This window comes from Sylvia atricapilla, chromosome 3 (genome assembly GCF_009819655.1).
Source record: "Sylvia atricapilla isolate bSylAtr1 chromosome 3, bSylAtr1.pri, whole genome shotgun sequence".
NCBI classification, from domain to species: Eukaryota; Metazoa; Chordata; class Aves; order Passeriformes; family Sylviidae; genus Sylvia; species Sylvia atricapilla.
Window position 1 is genome coordinate 80,089,652 of NC_089142.1, and position 16,511 is coordinate 80,106,162.

General features: G+C 41.9%; 2 protein-coding genes across 3 annotated transcripts in view; one reads left to right on the top strand and one right to left on the bottom strand.

Annotated features, from left to right (window-relative positions):
* Positions 1-101: 101 nt before the first annotated feature.
* NDUFAF7 (NADH:ubiquinone oxidoreductase complex assembly factor 7) lies at positions 102-8,444 on the top strand. The gene is made up of 9 exons (XM_066315936.1): positions 102-464; positions 556-636; positions 1,970-2,080; positions 3,069-3,279; positions 3,766-3,824; positions 4,532-4,645; positions 5,430-5,573; positions 5,884-6,057; positions 6,434-8,444. The coding sequence occupies exons 1-9, from the start codon at positions 141-143 to the stop codon at positions 6,644-6,646; spliced, it is 1,431 nt and encodes a 476-aa protein (XP_066172033.1). The 5' UTR covers positions 102-140; the 3' UTR covers positions 6,647-8,444.
* PRKD3 (protein kinase D3) overlaps positions 7,121-16,511 on the bottom strand; it is a 43,413-nt gene continuing 34,022 nt past the window's right edge. For both annotated transcript variants that reach the window (XM_066315934.1, XM_066315935.1), the window contains exons 14-19: positions 14,093-14,199; positions 13,366-13,527; positions 12,779-12,877; positions 11,699-11,966; positions 10,731-10,816; positions 7,121-10,040 (exon numbers count right to left, since the gene is read on the bottom strand). In XM_066315934.1, the coding sequence (XP_066172031.1) occupies positions 9,867-10,040; positions 10,731-10,816; positions 11,699-11,966; positions 12,779-12,877; positions 13,366-13,527; positions 14,093-14,199 (896 nt within the window). In that variant the 3' untranslated portion in view covers positions 7,121-9,866. The remainder of the gene's footprint in view (positions 10,041-10,730; positions 10,817-11,698; positions 11,967-12,778; positions 12,878-13,365; positions 13,528-14,092; positions 14,200-16,511) is intronic.

A 16,511-nucleotide genomic window follows, 5' to 3' on the forward strand; every position in this document is an offset into this window, starting at 1 on the left:
GCTGCCGCGCACACGCCTGACGCGCGTCCGGACCGCGTCCCGCCTCTCGGGGCGGCCGGGGCCGGGGACGGCAGGGAGAGGAGGAGGGAAACCGAGGAGGAGGAGGGACAGAAGCGGGAGCCGCAGCAGGAGCCGCGGCCATGGTGCTGCCGCTGGCTCGCCGCGCTCTCCTGGCGGGCCGCCGGCGGCTCCCCCGTCCCGCCGCCGCTCCCCGCCCTGACCGCCGCCTCTCCCCGCTTTCCCTGGCGCGGGTGGCGGGGCCGCCCTGCTGGGCCCCCTCGCCCCTCCCGTCCGCTCCTCTCCCCACAGCTCCGGCGGCGCGGCTCTGCTCGGGCGCGGGGGACCCGGCGGAGGCGGCCGGCGAGGACGGGGCGATGCTGCGGCACCTGGCGCGCAAGCTGCGGGCCAGCGGGCCGGTCACGGTGGCCGAGTACATGCGGGAGGCGCTCACCAACCCCGGCCAGGTGCGGCACAGGGGCCGGGCCGGGGCGGCGGGGCTGTGCCTCGGCCCCCGCTCACCGCGGCCCCGGCCCCTGTGCCGCTTCCCCCTGGCAGGGTTACTACACGCGCCGCGGCGGCGTCGGCGAGAGCGGGGACTTCATCACCTCGCCTGAAATCAGTCAGGTGTTCGGAGAGGTAACGCAGTTCCGTGCGTCTCAGGTTATTTGTTTTACTTTAACCACGCGCGCCTGGCTGGAATCCTGGTGGACACCGAGCCATCCATGAGCCAGCAGTGTGTCCCTGTGGCCAAGAGAGCCAATGGAATCCTGGGGTGCATTAGGAAGGGCACTGTCACAGGTCAAGGGAGGTGATCCTGCCCCTCTGCCCAGCCCTGCTGAGGCACATCTGCAGTGCTGTGTCCATTCTGGGCTCCTCAGGACAGGACAGACATGGAGCTCCTGCAGTGGCTCCGGTGGAGGGTGACAAGGATGTTTGAGCACTGGAGCATCTCTTGTGAGGAAAGGCTGAGGGAGCTGGGCCTGTTCAGCCTCAAGAGGAGGCACTGAGAGGGGCCCTCATCCATGTCTGTGAGTATCTGCAGGGAGGTGCCAAGGGGATGGAGCCAGGCTCTGCTCAGTGGTGCTGAGCAATAGGACAGGAGGCGATGGGCAGAAACTGATGGGCAGGAAAGTACACCTGAACATGAGGAAGAACTTCTTTACTGTGCACTGGCACTCATATTAACTGAAGAGGCTGTGGAGTTTCCCTCACTGGAGACATTGAGGAACCATCTGGACACAGCCCTGTACCATGTGCTCTAGGATGACCCTGCTTGAGCAGGAAGGGTGGCCCAGTGTGGTCCCTTCCAATTTCCATGCCAGCTGATTTCCACGCCACTGTTCAGATATGTCAATGTCAAAATACTGGAGTAGCAATGATAAGGTTCAAGTTACTTCTCAAGAGAAAAATTGGTTGTGAGGGAGGAAGGGGGTTTTGTTTTTGTGAAAGTCCTTCATCTGAAACACCATGTGTGCTTAGTAACACTTTCATACAGAACTTGCTTATAAATAAAAAGAGTTGTGGTGATTTTCCAGTGTGAAAACTCCCCTCAAAAATAATCTCCAAAGTCTGGCTCGCTCTGGTTTGTGTATCATTTCCAGAAGTGAAGAGTGGCTAAACCTTGTTCTCAGTAACACTTTGGTAGATGCATTGTCAGGAAAAACAGTTGTTCAAAGGCACCTGGGCAGTGACCTGCATTTGAGCCTGAAGTGAAAGTTCTTACTCCAGCCAGAATAGACTCCCCACATTTACTGATGGAGAGTTGCTTCTGCTGGGCTCACAGCAATCAGTGACCAATTTTAATACTTAGAGACAAGAAAGTGAAGTTATGTATCATAATTTTTCTGAACTTTAAAATATCAAGACAGAATGTTGCCATGTTATCTTAGTTATCAGACAAAAGGCAGGTATGATTTTCCACATGTGCTGAAGTTATTACTGTAACCCTGTGTGTTGTTTCTCATGCCAGTTAATAGGAATCTGGTACATTAGTGAATGGATGGCCATGGGCAAACCAAACACCTTCCAGCTGGTGGAGCTGGGCCCAGGGAGGGGCACCCTCACAGAGGATATATTGCGGGTAGGTGAAAACTGTCCATGTTCTTCATGTCTGGCTGTATTCCATAGCTACAGGGAAATATGAAGGAAGCTGTTCTGTTTTTCCCTGTCAGGGTTTACCCTTTCCTAGTAGCCAGATCACTTCAGTCAGGTTGGCAGCTCAGACTAATTAGAACAGATGAATTTCTGGGGCCAGGACTCTCAGGAAGGAGCAGAACGGGGACAAGCATGTGCATGCTGTATGGACACGCCTGTGACCTTCCAAAAACCACTGGATAGAAGGGGAGGGCAGGAGTATTCCATTATAAATTATTTCTGTGTAGAGAAACATTATCCAAACTGAAAACCATCTAGGAAGCTGTTGCTATGTATAACTGGGATGGAGACCTAAGTGCAAGGAACGGAACAGGGGAGTACAATAACACAGAATAAAATTGTGTTCATTCCTTTGGGCATTTCAGGGCTTTATTTCTTTTGAGCTAACGCTTTGTGTTCAGTCATGCCTGCATGGCTGTCTTAATTAAAATGCTGTTGATGCATAAACAGATTGCTAATGAGATTTAGCACGACATAAGAACTTTTATTCTATTTACATATGTTAATAAAAATAGTGAAATGTGGGATATCGAACTTGTTTAAGGAGGCAGGGAAAACTGAACCATTTTTCTCCTAATGCTACACATCTAAGACCTTCTACAGATCTTAGAGGAGCTGATGCTACTCTTCCAAATTAGCATTTCCTGTTGGTGTCTGTACAGCCGTGTCATGCGTAGCCAACTTTTTTTGAAGTGTAGCAGCTTTTAAGATTTCTGAAGAAGCTCACACTTCCTACTGAAGGAGCAAAATGCAGTCTCTCTCACTGAGATTGTTTTGTTAGTGAAAGCCAACTAAAGTCTTTTATCTTGAATAATTAATAGTGAATAGTAAATAGTGAAAAGAAAGGTTAATACTTAAACCTTTAATGTACACAGCACAAGACTGCACCTAATAGAATTCATCTGCCTTTATAGGTCTTCAAGCAGCTTGCCTCTGTTCTTAGTAAATGTGATGTCTCTGTTCATCTGGTAGAAGTGAGCCCCAAACTCAGTGAGATCCAAGCAGTGACGCTGACAGGAGGGAAAGTGCAGCCAAACCCTGAGGATGAGTTGGCTTACATGAAAGGCATTAGCAAGACTGGAATTCCCATTTCTTGGTACAGAGACATTCAAGATGTGCCACCAGGTAAGGAGCTTGAATGCCTTGTTAAAGGGATGGTGCCCTTCCTTCACTGGCAGCTTTTGATAGAGGGCATCTCTGTTGGCCTTCACACTGGACAGAAAAGTAGGTTTATATACATATTTGTTCTTACGTGTATGAGTCTGAGGCAGGATCTTGGTTCATTTTCATCACTGCTACCTAGTCTGTCTGCCGTCATTTGGGGATACCTACCCAATTTCCTATATTCTGACTTTTTCTTTTCATGGGGAAAAAAACCCCAAACCTTTACTGGCTTTGCCTGAATCTCCTTTCACGAGATAGTGATCTAAAATTCATGGACTGGAAGCCAGAGCTAGCTGTAGAAATGGTATCTTTAATGTGTACAAGCTGGAAGTAATTATAATTTTTTCACAACCACATTAATGAGCTTAATTCATGAAAAGTCATAAAAAATATTTTTAACTGGAAGCATTCATAATTTAATGCATTTTTTTTTTTGCTTTCCCACAGGTTACAGCTTTTACCTAGCACATGAGTTCTTTGATGCCCTGCCAATACATAAGTTTCAGGTATAGCAAAATAATTATTGTAATTGTGACCATGTGCTTAAATGCCTTTTCTCTTTGAGGAAGAACAGAACTAAGGTGCCAAACTAGACACATGCCCTGTCTGAAATAATTCTGACTGAATTTGGACAAATAAGGCTTCATTCAGCTGATAATTGCAAAATTAGTAATTATTCTTGAATGGAAAAACTTGAAGAAAGCTAAGGATTTTTTTCTGCTGAGATAAGTCTCAAAGTTTTGGGTTTTTTTATTTCTTATGCTATATGAATGCAGCTTTTAATGTTTTAAAACATGGTTTTCTGTAATACTGCTCAAAAGTACTGAAGGGCTTTCATTTCAATAGTAATGATAGCAGCAAGATAGAAGCTAGTTATGATTCAGAAGTAGCTAATTTATAAAAATCATCAGTAGAATGAAATCTTTTATTTTGGTAAGTTAAGTGTTGCACTGCCAATAGAAGAGGCAGCGTCTTTCTTCAGAGCATCATTCATTCCTTTTAAGTATAATTATGTTGGCTCTGCAGATGAGACTCCCCCACAAGCTTTTTCTAAGGCAGTTACTGGAATTAAATAGGAATTAGTAATAATTGTTAATAATGTATTGTTCCTAAATCCTTTGTGAAAAGGCTTTACATGTTAGTTCAGTCAAATGCCCAAGACAGTGTGGTCACTGTTGGAATGTAACGTGAGTACTTTGGGCTCGTTGGGCAGCGAACGGAGAAAGGCTGGCGTGAGGTGCTGGTTGATATTGATCCACAAGTTCCCGACCAGCTGCGGTTTGTCCTGTCACCATCCAGGACCCCTGCGACACAACACTTTATTCAGGTGAGGTTTTGCCTACCAGAGCTCATCCTTACACCTTTTTTGACTCTTTCAAGTGCTTGTCAGTTACTCTGACAGCAAGAGGAGGGCTCTCAGTCTATAAATGAATAGAGCTTAAAATTTCCACAAGCATTTAGCTTTGTCTGCTGAGAAACTACAGCGCAGAAATGACCACGTGTATCAAACTTTGCAAAATAGGAGCTTGAATACACAAAATGTCTCAGAGAGCAAACCAAGGCAGCAAGTGACAGGCAGAGTTCTGCACTTGGTGTGAGGCATCACCATCTGCAGAGTGCCCCTGCCCCAGCCAGGCTCTCAGCCTGCTGTAGGGTACTCGGGGCAGCTTCTGTGACCTTTAATGGGAAGTGGCTCTAGTTTCTTACTGAAGTGCACTGGATACTCAAAGCTACAAAATTAAATACTGGAGATTCAGGAGAGCTACAAAGTATCACACACAAAGGCCTCTGGGAAGGGTGTGCACAGTTGAAGACCTATTTTCCTTAAGTACCAGGGTAAGGAAGTTTCACCTGATACAGATACTCTTGGTAGAAAAAATTCCATTTGACTACAGGTTATTGAAGAGATGAATGAAATTCAGCACTCAGAAAATACTAATTGAGAATGAGTGATAGCAAAAACCAGCTCAAGCTAGTATAGGTACCTTAGAATGCAATTCCTGTACCTGCATGTCCCAGCAAAGCAACAGCCCCAAGCCCCAAGTGTGAGGGATACTTCCCTTGGGCTTGTCTGCTGATACAGGTGTTCTGTTCTTTGAACTGTGCACTAGCCAGAAGAAACAAGAGACCACGTGGAAGTGTGTCCTGAGGCTGGTGTCATCGTGCAGAGGCTTGCCTCTCGGATAGAGAAGGATGGTGGGGCTGCTCTGGTTGCGGATTACGGCCACGACGGAACCAAAACTGACACTTTCCGGGTAAGGCATTGGCCCTGCAGCAATGAGCCAAAAGACTCTTATCTTTCATCATTAGGTTCTTGTGTAAGATAAAGTTCATAGATGGGCATAATACCAAAAACTGCATAAAACTGAGTAATTCCTATTTAATCAGTACCTAGAAGGGTTTCTCACACATGGAAAGGGTGATCTGAGCTCATTTTACATTTATCTCACATTTTCCATGTACAATTTGCTACTGTCATCCCTCAAAGGCTCAGCTTAATTTTTGCTGGCCCTTGCTATGATGGCTGGATGACAGCTGAGCGTAATCTTCCAATTTCATTTTCAGGGTTTCCGGAATCACAGACTTCACGATGTGCTGAGTGCTCCAGGTACAGCAGACCTGACAGCAGATGTTGATTTCAGCTACCTTCGAAAGATGGTGCAGGGAAAAACAGCGACATTAGGGCCCATAAAACAGCGGGAGTTTTTAAAGAACATGGGCATTGACCTCCGACTGCAGGTACCAGAGTGCTCACAGCTACAGAACTCTCCCAGTCCACAGGCAATACTCTTAAGGAGTACCAGAGCTTTAGTAAAAACATTTGCTTTTAAAGTGAAGTTGTTCAAAATTACATGTCAGGTATGAGATCAGAAAGTTGCTTCTGCTAGATGTAAGTTACTCCAGATCTGTGAAAAGTAAACTGATCATACTATATTTAGGAGCATGTAATGCAAAACTTGCATCAATGGCTGTGGACCACCACCAGTGATCTCACCAGTTCTACCAACCTTCACAGCACTGTTAAGTGAAAAGGATGCAAGAAGGGATTGCATGTATGCAGGAAGTTATAGGAACACAGGAAGGGCTCTAACCTGCCTTTTTTTTTTTTCCCCAGGTGCTCTTGCAGAATTCAGGTGACACAGCAACTCGTGAGCAGTTACTTCACAGCTATGATATGCTGATGAATCCTGAGAAGATGGGGGACTGTTTTAATTTTTTTGCCCTGCTGCCTCACCACAGACTTGTACATCCTGACAAGAAAGACAAGTCAGAATCAAAGTCTCCCCTACCACCTGTTGCTGGATTTAATGAACTGTTACTAAAGTAATTTCAAATACTATCACAAAATGTGTGATGGCTGTTTCAGAATCAGTTTGGTGCAGCACACCAAACCTCTCGACTGACCTACTCAAAGCAGTATGAGTGGAAATAAAACACTGCACATACAGAAACCAGCACATATAGAACAGAGAATGTACAGTCGTTTGAGGGTCTTACAGTAGAACTGAGTGAAATATTTACAAGTGGAATCAAAATTTGTCAGTAACAAACAGATGCACAAAGGAATATTTAAATGTATTCAGGCTTTGGTACTTGAATAAAATCAAGATGCCTTGACATCTTGGAAGATGTTTTTATAAAGAGATGAGAGACAGGATGCACGTAAAAGGAGTTCCTGCTGGCAGAATTTCCACAGCAGGACATACCTAATAACAAATCCACAAACAAGAAAGTATAGAACCATTTACTCCTAAAAACATTTGATAGGAGAGATAATTCACGTAAATAAAAAGAACGAGTCTGATAGGGAAATAAATTTTATTTTCAAGCTTACCAGAGGATATTTACAAACAATGGGGTGTATAAAAATATAAAAGTACTTGACAGTGTCATTTTGAGGCTATAAATTTTACATGAGCTTTTTTCTAGCATCACCATAGCACTATTGCTTGAATGAATGCAACTTAATTCATCTAGGGGTAAGGGTATTAAACACTGTAACCTACTGCTGTCAAAGTCTGCAGTAAAGGTAGAAAAAAGGGAATAAAAAACTCAGCTATTTTTACTACTCTAGAAATTTTACTCATAATGTAAGTCTGATTTTTTTGGTTTCTTGACTACTAGCTGCTTGTGGCTTCTATTGTCTGGCCCCATAAGTCTGCATATGATCAGGCAATCTTCAAAGGCCAACAGCATTACTTTTATTTTAATACAACTTGAGGAATAAATAGCTCATATATTTTTAAGCAGAGCAGACTTCATGGGGAGAGACAAAAGCCAGGCCTTCTACTTCATTATTGTCCCCTCCTTCCTCTATTCCTGTTGTGCTTTTTCAAGTGACTGAGCTGCTTTATATACTCCCTTAAACAACACAAACAACAAACCCACAGGTAAACCTAAAGTAACAGCTCAAGTAAAAAAATCTGAAGTTTAAAACCAAACTGTATCTACATTATTACAGTTAAGATGGAATACAGCAATGGCTTGACTGAAATTTGGTCACTTGAGCACTGGAAGTTGAAAAACAGCACTGTTCTCCTTGCCAAGAGCAGGCAAATACCAAACTACCAATGTCAGACGTGATTGCTCCACTTCCAGAGATGAAAAGCAGTGCCTCTTTGAACAGCCAGTCCTAAAACTCTCCCTAAACAAGGTTAAGTATCCAGAGCTCAGCCTCTGCCAACACAGACACCTACAAAATGCAGGGGCAGATAGACAAAGGACAATGGGAAAAGAAAAAGTGAGTTAAAGACCCAAACCTACCTGTGGGCACATCCTTCTGCAGCTGCCACTGACCACTGCCAGGTCACTGATAATGCAAGCAGCTGCCAGCTCTGAACTAACCATGTAACGCTTTAGGTATATCTAACAACTTAACCTGTTCACCTGTTTCCTTACCTGAATAACAACAGTAGAAAAAAATACTTATCTACACACATAAAAAAAAGGAAAAAATCTTCGTAGGAGAGAGGAGATACCCCCAAAGCCTCTCACTGCCTTTGCAGTTCAAGCCTTATCAGTATTTTAGAAATATTCCCAACTAAGCTTCAGTTAAGCAGCTTGGCACATCAGGGATGCACACAGCCATCCAGCACCCTCCAGCAGCACAACACTGTTATCCCACAGTGTGGAGGTGGGCTGCACCACAGTTAAAGGATTTCACGCTTTTTGGTTTTTAGAATAAGACAAAAAAACCCTCTTCCATTTCCATTTAGCATTATGGCCTCAAACTTCCTTGAAATACCATTAACTTGAACTGTCCAAGAGAATAATTTCCAAAGAACACTGCTGTTTCCCCTCTATTGTGCCATTAATTAGAATCCTTCAATTGAGGCATGTGCACAGAAAAAACTGAGTTAGGAGTTGCTTTTGGACTCTTCATTCAGCTCAAACAGTTCTGAGCACAGTAAAGAGGATGGGAGGGGCTGCAGGTTAAGGTGGGAAGGCAAAGTCCCTTCTCCTACAATCCAGCTGCCCTGGCAGAAGCAACAGGTGATGCAGTATCCACTTGTTACTTCCAGGTTTTGAGCAGAGTTAACATAACAAGCTAGCAGGCTACAAACTACTCCTGATGTAAGTCCAGGGAACCTTAAAAAATTAGAAAAATATTAGAAAAAATTTTAAATCTTATTACTCAAAACAACAGAAGAAAGCTGCATGTATTTTTCCCTATTTTTCCACATCCTTCTGGTCTTCCAGAGTGAAAGGACATGCTACATCAAGTCTTGTGTGCTCTCTGGGCATTACTCGTGGAGTTTTAAGGCAAAATGCCTTTGGTGGGTATCAACGACGTGCCAGCCTTGCACAGCAGCGCACTATTGTGGCTTATTGCTTTTTTTAACAGAAAAAAAAAAAAAAGCCTAGCACAGCTTTGATTGTCATCTCTTTAGACTGTCAGCCAGCATTTCAAGAGGAATGTAAGAAGTTATGGGGTTTTCTTTTCTTTTTTTCTTTGTTGTTATCTGTAAGAAGTTCAATTAGAGCCAATACACACATATTTAACTGTCTAAAAAGCAGCAGATTATTCCTTCATGTCTGAAACTGTATTCAACTAAACCACCATGTTTTGTTTTAGCCAAGGTTATTCTGTACTGATTATCTTCATAGTCTCTTTGCCATCCACAGTTTGTAAAATGGGAGATGTATCTAAGTAACAGAAAACAGTCCTCTATGGCCTAGAAAACAGGGATTAGAAAACTATTACAAAATTCTTACTGCGTGGGCTATGAAAAAAAACAAAAACCCTTGAAAAACACAAACCATTCAGTTTGTACACGCTACACCTCAGTACTGGCTTTGTAGCCACACAGCTCAGTGAAATGTTCCCCAACAGGGCTTTGTATCCCACTGTGCAGAAACTACTCAGAGTTAAAGTCAGGGATGGAGAAAAGCTTGCCAGACAACAGTCTACTCCCATGGCAATGCAGGATCCTCTGGGGCTTCTATGTGTACAGCATCTGGAAAGAGCAATAGCTGTTCCAAAACTTCCAAACTTCAGTTTCTGCCTGGAGTACCCTTCTTGGCCGCAGTTTAGCATAATTAACAAATCAAGGGTCCTCTTCCATGTCATCTGGATTAGGAGCCATAATGAAGTGCTGGGGGTACTCGAGGTTGTGCTCGTAAGCGTGTTCTTTCCAGCGCGCATCGTCGCTCTCATGGGTAATGTAACGCTCTCCAATGCGGGTTTCAAATTCTCTGAGGTCAAGCCAAGTCTGATAATCCTAAGGAGTAAAAGAGATTTAAGGAAGCAGTTTTAAGAAAAAGCAACACTACATTCCTACAGATAAATTCAGCAGTTTGTGTCCACTTTTAGTGTAAACAGCCACAAGATAGAACCAATAAGATCTGATTAAAAAAAACAAAACAAAAAACACAACAAAACAACCACCAAAACCCCCAAACATCTTCCCACTAAATGCCCCAACACTGTCCACAAAGAATAGTTCAAAACTAAATGGCCTAGTATCTAAGGCTGCCAAAGCAGCAGATAAACTCCGTTCCTAATAAACCTGTCCTAAACTGACAACAAGTTACAGCACACATCAGGCTGTGTGTCCACTTCTGCACTGAACAAAAAATGTTTGTCTCTATGCTGATTTCACAGGGCTCCATGCACTCATCACTGCCCACAGTCAGGGGGGAAGCCAGAAGAGTAAACCCATGTTGTTGTCAGACAGAAAGGAAAAGGTGAGAGACAGTAAGACAAATTTCCCTTGAGGAAAGGAGCCATTCACAGATGGTCAGAACCCTGGAGCACATCAAATGCAAAGCTAAAACCAGAAGTACTCAAGCCTTCATGAATGCTTGTTAACAGAATGTCACACTTGCAGTTTTCACAAGCCCCTGAAGGATTTCAGCCAATAAAATTGTTCTGCCATTATAAACATAGTGAAAAAGGCAGATGGGTTTACCTGTAACCATGGGTGACTAAGGGATTTGTCAACACTGAAACGTTTTCTCATCTTCACTTGAAGCAAATTGTTTATCAAATCGATGGCTGGCAAAGAAGAATAAAAATTATACTGTTAAAATATTGATCACCTCTCTCATCATTCACATGCTGCAGTAGAAATTAATTTTTTATGTGTGAGTGTATCCTCCAATGAACTCCTTTAAATTTAACCAAGCTCTTGAATTTTATATTTAGCTTTGCTTATGTTAAATGAAGCTACAAAATAGGGATGGGGTACATTCCCCCTACTTTTGATGGAAATATTAAAAGCTTTACTATGTTTTTTGTTAATCTTTTTCCCTACTAATTTTAGTGATTTTCAGATACGCTAGAGCATAATCCTATGTTCCACAATTGATATAGGTACTTCCACTATAGTTTATGTCCTTCTACATCTACCTGTGTATTAATCATGTATTAACCAAACATGGTAACACCGTATTACCAAAGCTGGCACTGGAGAGCTCTGGAGACCAGCCTTGTAAACCTCTAGGGTGTTCAGACCTGACACTTAAATCCGGACTCCCTAATGTACAAACTAAAATTATAGATTTAACTTTGAACCGTTTCTGTGATTATAGTTCAGATAAAATATACCAGCATTCAGCAAATACCCACATATGAATTAACTTTCCTTTGGGACTTTTGGCAAGTGTCAGATTACTCATCCCACTCATCATGCATGAAATTCATTTTTCTTGCTAAATGTCCTCACTCCCCTGCCCTGAAAATAATCTAAAGCATTATATTTCGCAATTTATCTTTCACAAATACATTTACCTTGTAATTATCCACTTTGGCATAGTCTACTAAATTCAAACTATCAATAATTTTCACACGCCTTCCTAAATGAACCTTGACATTTAAGCATTTGAATGTGTTACCCACATACACAAACATTCTAATAGAGAAAATTAATTTCTTTACCTTCACTAGAAATTTCCTTCCAAGGATTTGGTGGGTACATAAACGCTGCGTTTTGAATCTGATCATTGATATCCTCATCTTCATTAAATGGGAATGTACCACTGAGGCTCACGTAGACAATGACTCCTACTGACCACATGTCTAGGGAGCGGTTGTAGCCTTTGCTCCTGAGCACTTCAGGGGCAAGGTAGGCAGGAGTGCCCACCACGGAGCGCCGGAACGACTTCTCCCCAATGATGCGTGCAAAGCCAAAGTCACACAGCTTCACCTGCAAAAGCAGCACATTTTAAACTGAGAAGTCTCTGCTTGACTTCACACCCTTTCTGCCATCATTTAAACAGTGTATGTATGCAAACAGACACAAAACCCCATGTAAACAAGTCCATTAAGGTTTTAGGTTGCCAGGTTTGCAGTATGCAGATCCGCCCTGCTTCAGATCAAGACCTGAACTGGCCCTGAACAGACTCAGGTCTGGGGCAGTTTGTGTATCACATGGCCACAAGTGTGCGAATAAGGAAAAAGTATCTTGATTCCAAACCTAACATTTTCAGAGGTGAATCTTCACTCTTGAAAGGCACAGAACCAAAGTTAAAAAAGCACATGAATCCCAGCCAAATCACATTCCTCTTAATCATATTGCAGAAGCTGGAGGCTTTGGCTACATGGAAATCAAACAATGAGTTTTAGCTTGAACTCAGACCCAACCAGCTGTTGACAAAATGTCCCAGTAAAAAGCATTAACAGCTGACACATGCACAGATCCTCAAATCTTCATGATCCTGCAACAGTTCCTTAATTTGAACACCGCAGGCACTTGTGGAGATAAAAGGATCCAGATCAAGTCCAACATGTAACCCCAAGTCAACTAAGTCCTCCTCAGAGTATAAGAAAGAGCAATGCATCAAAAGCACTTAGTGAGACAAGAGAAAAAGAAAAGACAACTACAATACATGCAGTTCAAGTAGTGCTAGAAGTCAGTTGAAAATCCCACAAGAGGTCGCTTTTCAAGCAGCAATGTCAATATCGCTTTAAAAAACCCCAATGAATAGTAATGGAAAGTATTGTTTAATCTTCACTCACTTGAGGGAATGGTTCTGCTGATGCTAGTAGTACATTTTCTGGTTTTAAATCACAGTGCACAATATTCTTGAAGTGTAAATTCCTCAAAGCAACAAGTATCTACAAAACAAATGAACACTTTCAGAACATATTCAAGCAGATCAGAAGTGTCAAAAGACACACACACTAACCAATATTGTTGGTAAATGTTCACTATTTTTTATCAACATAGTCCTCAAGAATTAACCCATATATATTGTGCAAGTGCTGTTTTTTCCAGTCTACCAAGACTTGAAAACAAGGGGGTTTATTCTCCCCAACCTTTCCCCCCTTCCCCCATCCTCCTCTGTCTTTTTGAATGCTTACTGTTTTGACATTCATCTTTTAGCTATCCATAATGTTATGTCTTGGGAAAGAAGGACTAACAAATTTCATGTAATTAACATTCAAAGTTCTTTTCTTGTTATTCAGCTTTCATTAGATGTGTAGCTCTCTATGCTGTCTCTTTTAAATAACAATACAGAAAGCCCTTTCTCCAAATTCTCATCTTATAATTACATAATCCAAATGTAGCCTTTCCTTGCAGAGCAGAGGTACTGATTGCTCACCTGAGTGACCATGAACTTAGTTATTCGTTCTGGAAGTCGACTTTTCTCACTGGAGAGAATCATCTCTAGCATATCCCCATGCAGCTTTTCCATCACAACAAAGACCCGCTCTGGGGTTTCAAACATACATTCCAGGTTCACAATCCCAGGATGGTGCAAATTCTAGAACAAAGTAGCATAGGTACATCGCTAAAATAAAACAGTATGAAATATCCGGAATTACACAGAGATGCTGACCACAAATCAAAAAAGTTAAATAGATACAGGTGAAAAAATATATCGCAGGAAAGAAACTAGCTTGAAATAAATGTCAATCCATGAAATATGCCAACTACTGAGGATACCTTGTTTAATACAAATTAGCTACAATGATTAATTTTACAGTTGATGCACATTCTGTACTTAAGTAACTGAGTATAAGAATAATACTCAAAGATTGAGGAGCCAGTAATGGAAAACAGCAGAAAATAATACTGAGGCAGACAACATGGAGCCGAAGTACATGGCTTCAGTGGGATCCCCTGCACCAGAGTAGATCACCTCCAAGTTATCTACTCTGCTAATACTCAGGAGTTCCTGCTTTTATAAGATTCCCTCTTCCAAAAGTACTCAGAAATCACAGATGTAAACTTAAGAATCAGTTCAGAACATTTACACTTCAATACAAAATCTCATTAATGGTCTATTTAAGACAAAACTCCAACATGATCCCAAAACACTTTTATACCTGGAGAATGGCTACTTCATTACGAAGCTGACTTTCCTGTTTAGTTGGAAACCTCATCTTGTCAATGACTTTGATAGCCACATCTCTTCCAGTCTTCCTATGTTTTCCTAAACAGAAAGTCAGTGTCAGCCATCAAGAGGTAGAAGCAATTCATAGCTGTAAAACGTTACAGCAGAAATTCCTTTTTGGGGAAACCAGTATATTCTGTCAAGTGAATAATATTACCATATTCCTACTTAGAATTTCAAATGGTGTATGAATAAAAGAAGTGATCAGCCTCCACAGGAATCCCATACTTTGAACTTAAACCAGTTACCACTCTGCTGTCAGGTACACATACACTGACATTAGACGTATTGGGTGAAGTTTTTGCTTGTGCAAAATTACTTGTTCCTGCACAGGAACAAGTAATTACTTCACAGAATATTGCCTCTCCTATAAAAAGGACAATTCAAGGCCGAAGTGAAGACAGATCTACAAACCGACTCCAGTGGTTTCATACTTTCATGGGCTCTGTGTGCACAGGAAATTACACACCTAATACTCTACGGGAACATGAGAGTAATTAGGTGTCCCAAAGAACTGCAATACATTTAACACCCAGGGCAGTCTGCTGTGATCAAAAAGCTCTAAAAAGCTGTGGTAACAAAAACACCATGCTGACAGCAGTACATATTATTCCTCGCTGCAACCTGCTTCAGCTACATGAGAAGTATTCTGCAATCCGCAGGGAAGTTGTGTCCAGGGCTAAGTGAGGAGCTGTTAATGCTTCCCCAGCTTCTCCACAGCTGCTTAACTGGTTTCTTTCAGTCACATCAGAGAGATTAATAGGATCACACACTGCAAGACCTTGGAAATCTGAGACATTTAATACTGCACTATGACAGAACACTAAGTCTACACCAAAGTGTGATTATCCGCTTAGTGAAGGGTTTGGAAGCGGTTTTAGGAGAAGGGATGACAAACACAGCTACAGTGCAAGTGGCACAGAATGTTCTATCTACCAGCAACTGCTGTGGGGAGCCCAGCTACACCTCAGCAGCCAGCAGCTAGCCTCCCCTGCTGCTCCCTGGTCAGCACTGGTGCCCCCTGGTCAGCACTGGTGCCATGGCTTAGGCAGGGCACAGGAACTGCTCCACAGGCTGCTCTGCCAAGCAACTACTGCACCTGCCTTTAACATCATCATCAATAAAGGGCTTATCTCCACCAGATGAAGGAAATTATACTGAAATGTAGCACGATCAATTACAAACTAGATGCAAAACACAGAAGGCAAATGCTTCATTGCTACAGAATGCAAAGCAAACCAATCCATCTAACAAAACACCTAACTACACAAGCTAGACCACAGCTAAAAATTGCCCATGAAGAGTAACAGAAAAGCAGCTTGAAAATTCCTTCTGTTAAACAAAACACAACCAGCCAGTTTTCAGCGCAAGTTTTACATCAGTAGGAGAATGTCAAGAGTAGTTTTTTCTGTCTCCCTTTTTCAGATCTTTCAAACTAATCAAAATAGGAAAAGCAGAGGGAAACTGCACTGATGCAGCAGTTGAGTAACTATATCCTATAAGTTTTGATTTGCAATTTTGGAAATGTTTGTCAAGAATAGGGGACACAAAAAAAAAAACACAAGAAAAAAGAAAAACCCAATCCAAGCCCCACAACAGTGAAAGCAACTTAATTTTTCCATTAATTGTTAGCATTACTTCAGTATGACTACACAGGTGCAGATAAGTCAATATCAGAAGTTACCAAATCTAGTCTCCCCAAGTACCAGCAACAATTAAACAGTGTGTGGAGCCAGCAAAACCATAGTCCTTTATATTGTCTTTCCATGCTCTTTCAGCTTGTGATTTTATATTAAGAAATAAGCATATCTTGTATGTCCTCATTCAGTAAAAAACAGATTATGAAAGCTTTTTATAAGTGCTTATTACATTTACAAGCACCTTTAAGCATTGAATCATGCAAAATACCAAGCTGAGATTTATCTACAAGGCAATTTAGGAAAAAAAATTACAATCATTAAAATAAGTGTCTGCATTTCTTAATTTCTATTCATTAGAGAGGGAGGACATTTTGATTCACACTACACTTTAAGAAATACAGAGAGAGCAAAAAACCTGACCTCTTTCAAGAGTGATGTAAAACAAGATGAAACTGTATTTCCACCAAGCAGTTTAGAAGTAATAAAGTATCTGACTACACAATTGGCACACAGAAAAATTATAGCCACAAACTTCCTGACTAGAAAGAAAATGACAGAAGCAGAAAGATTACCACTTGTAAATCATTACTTGTGACTTTTTCTTTCTTTCCAGATTTATGGTCTGTGGTTTTCTCAACACTTAAGATATAACACGAGATTAAAAAAAAGAGAGAGATAGAAACAAAGTTCATATGCATTTCTAGTCTATCT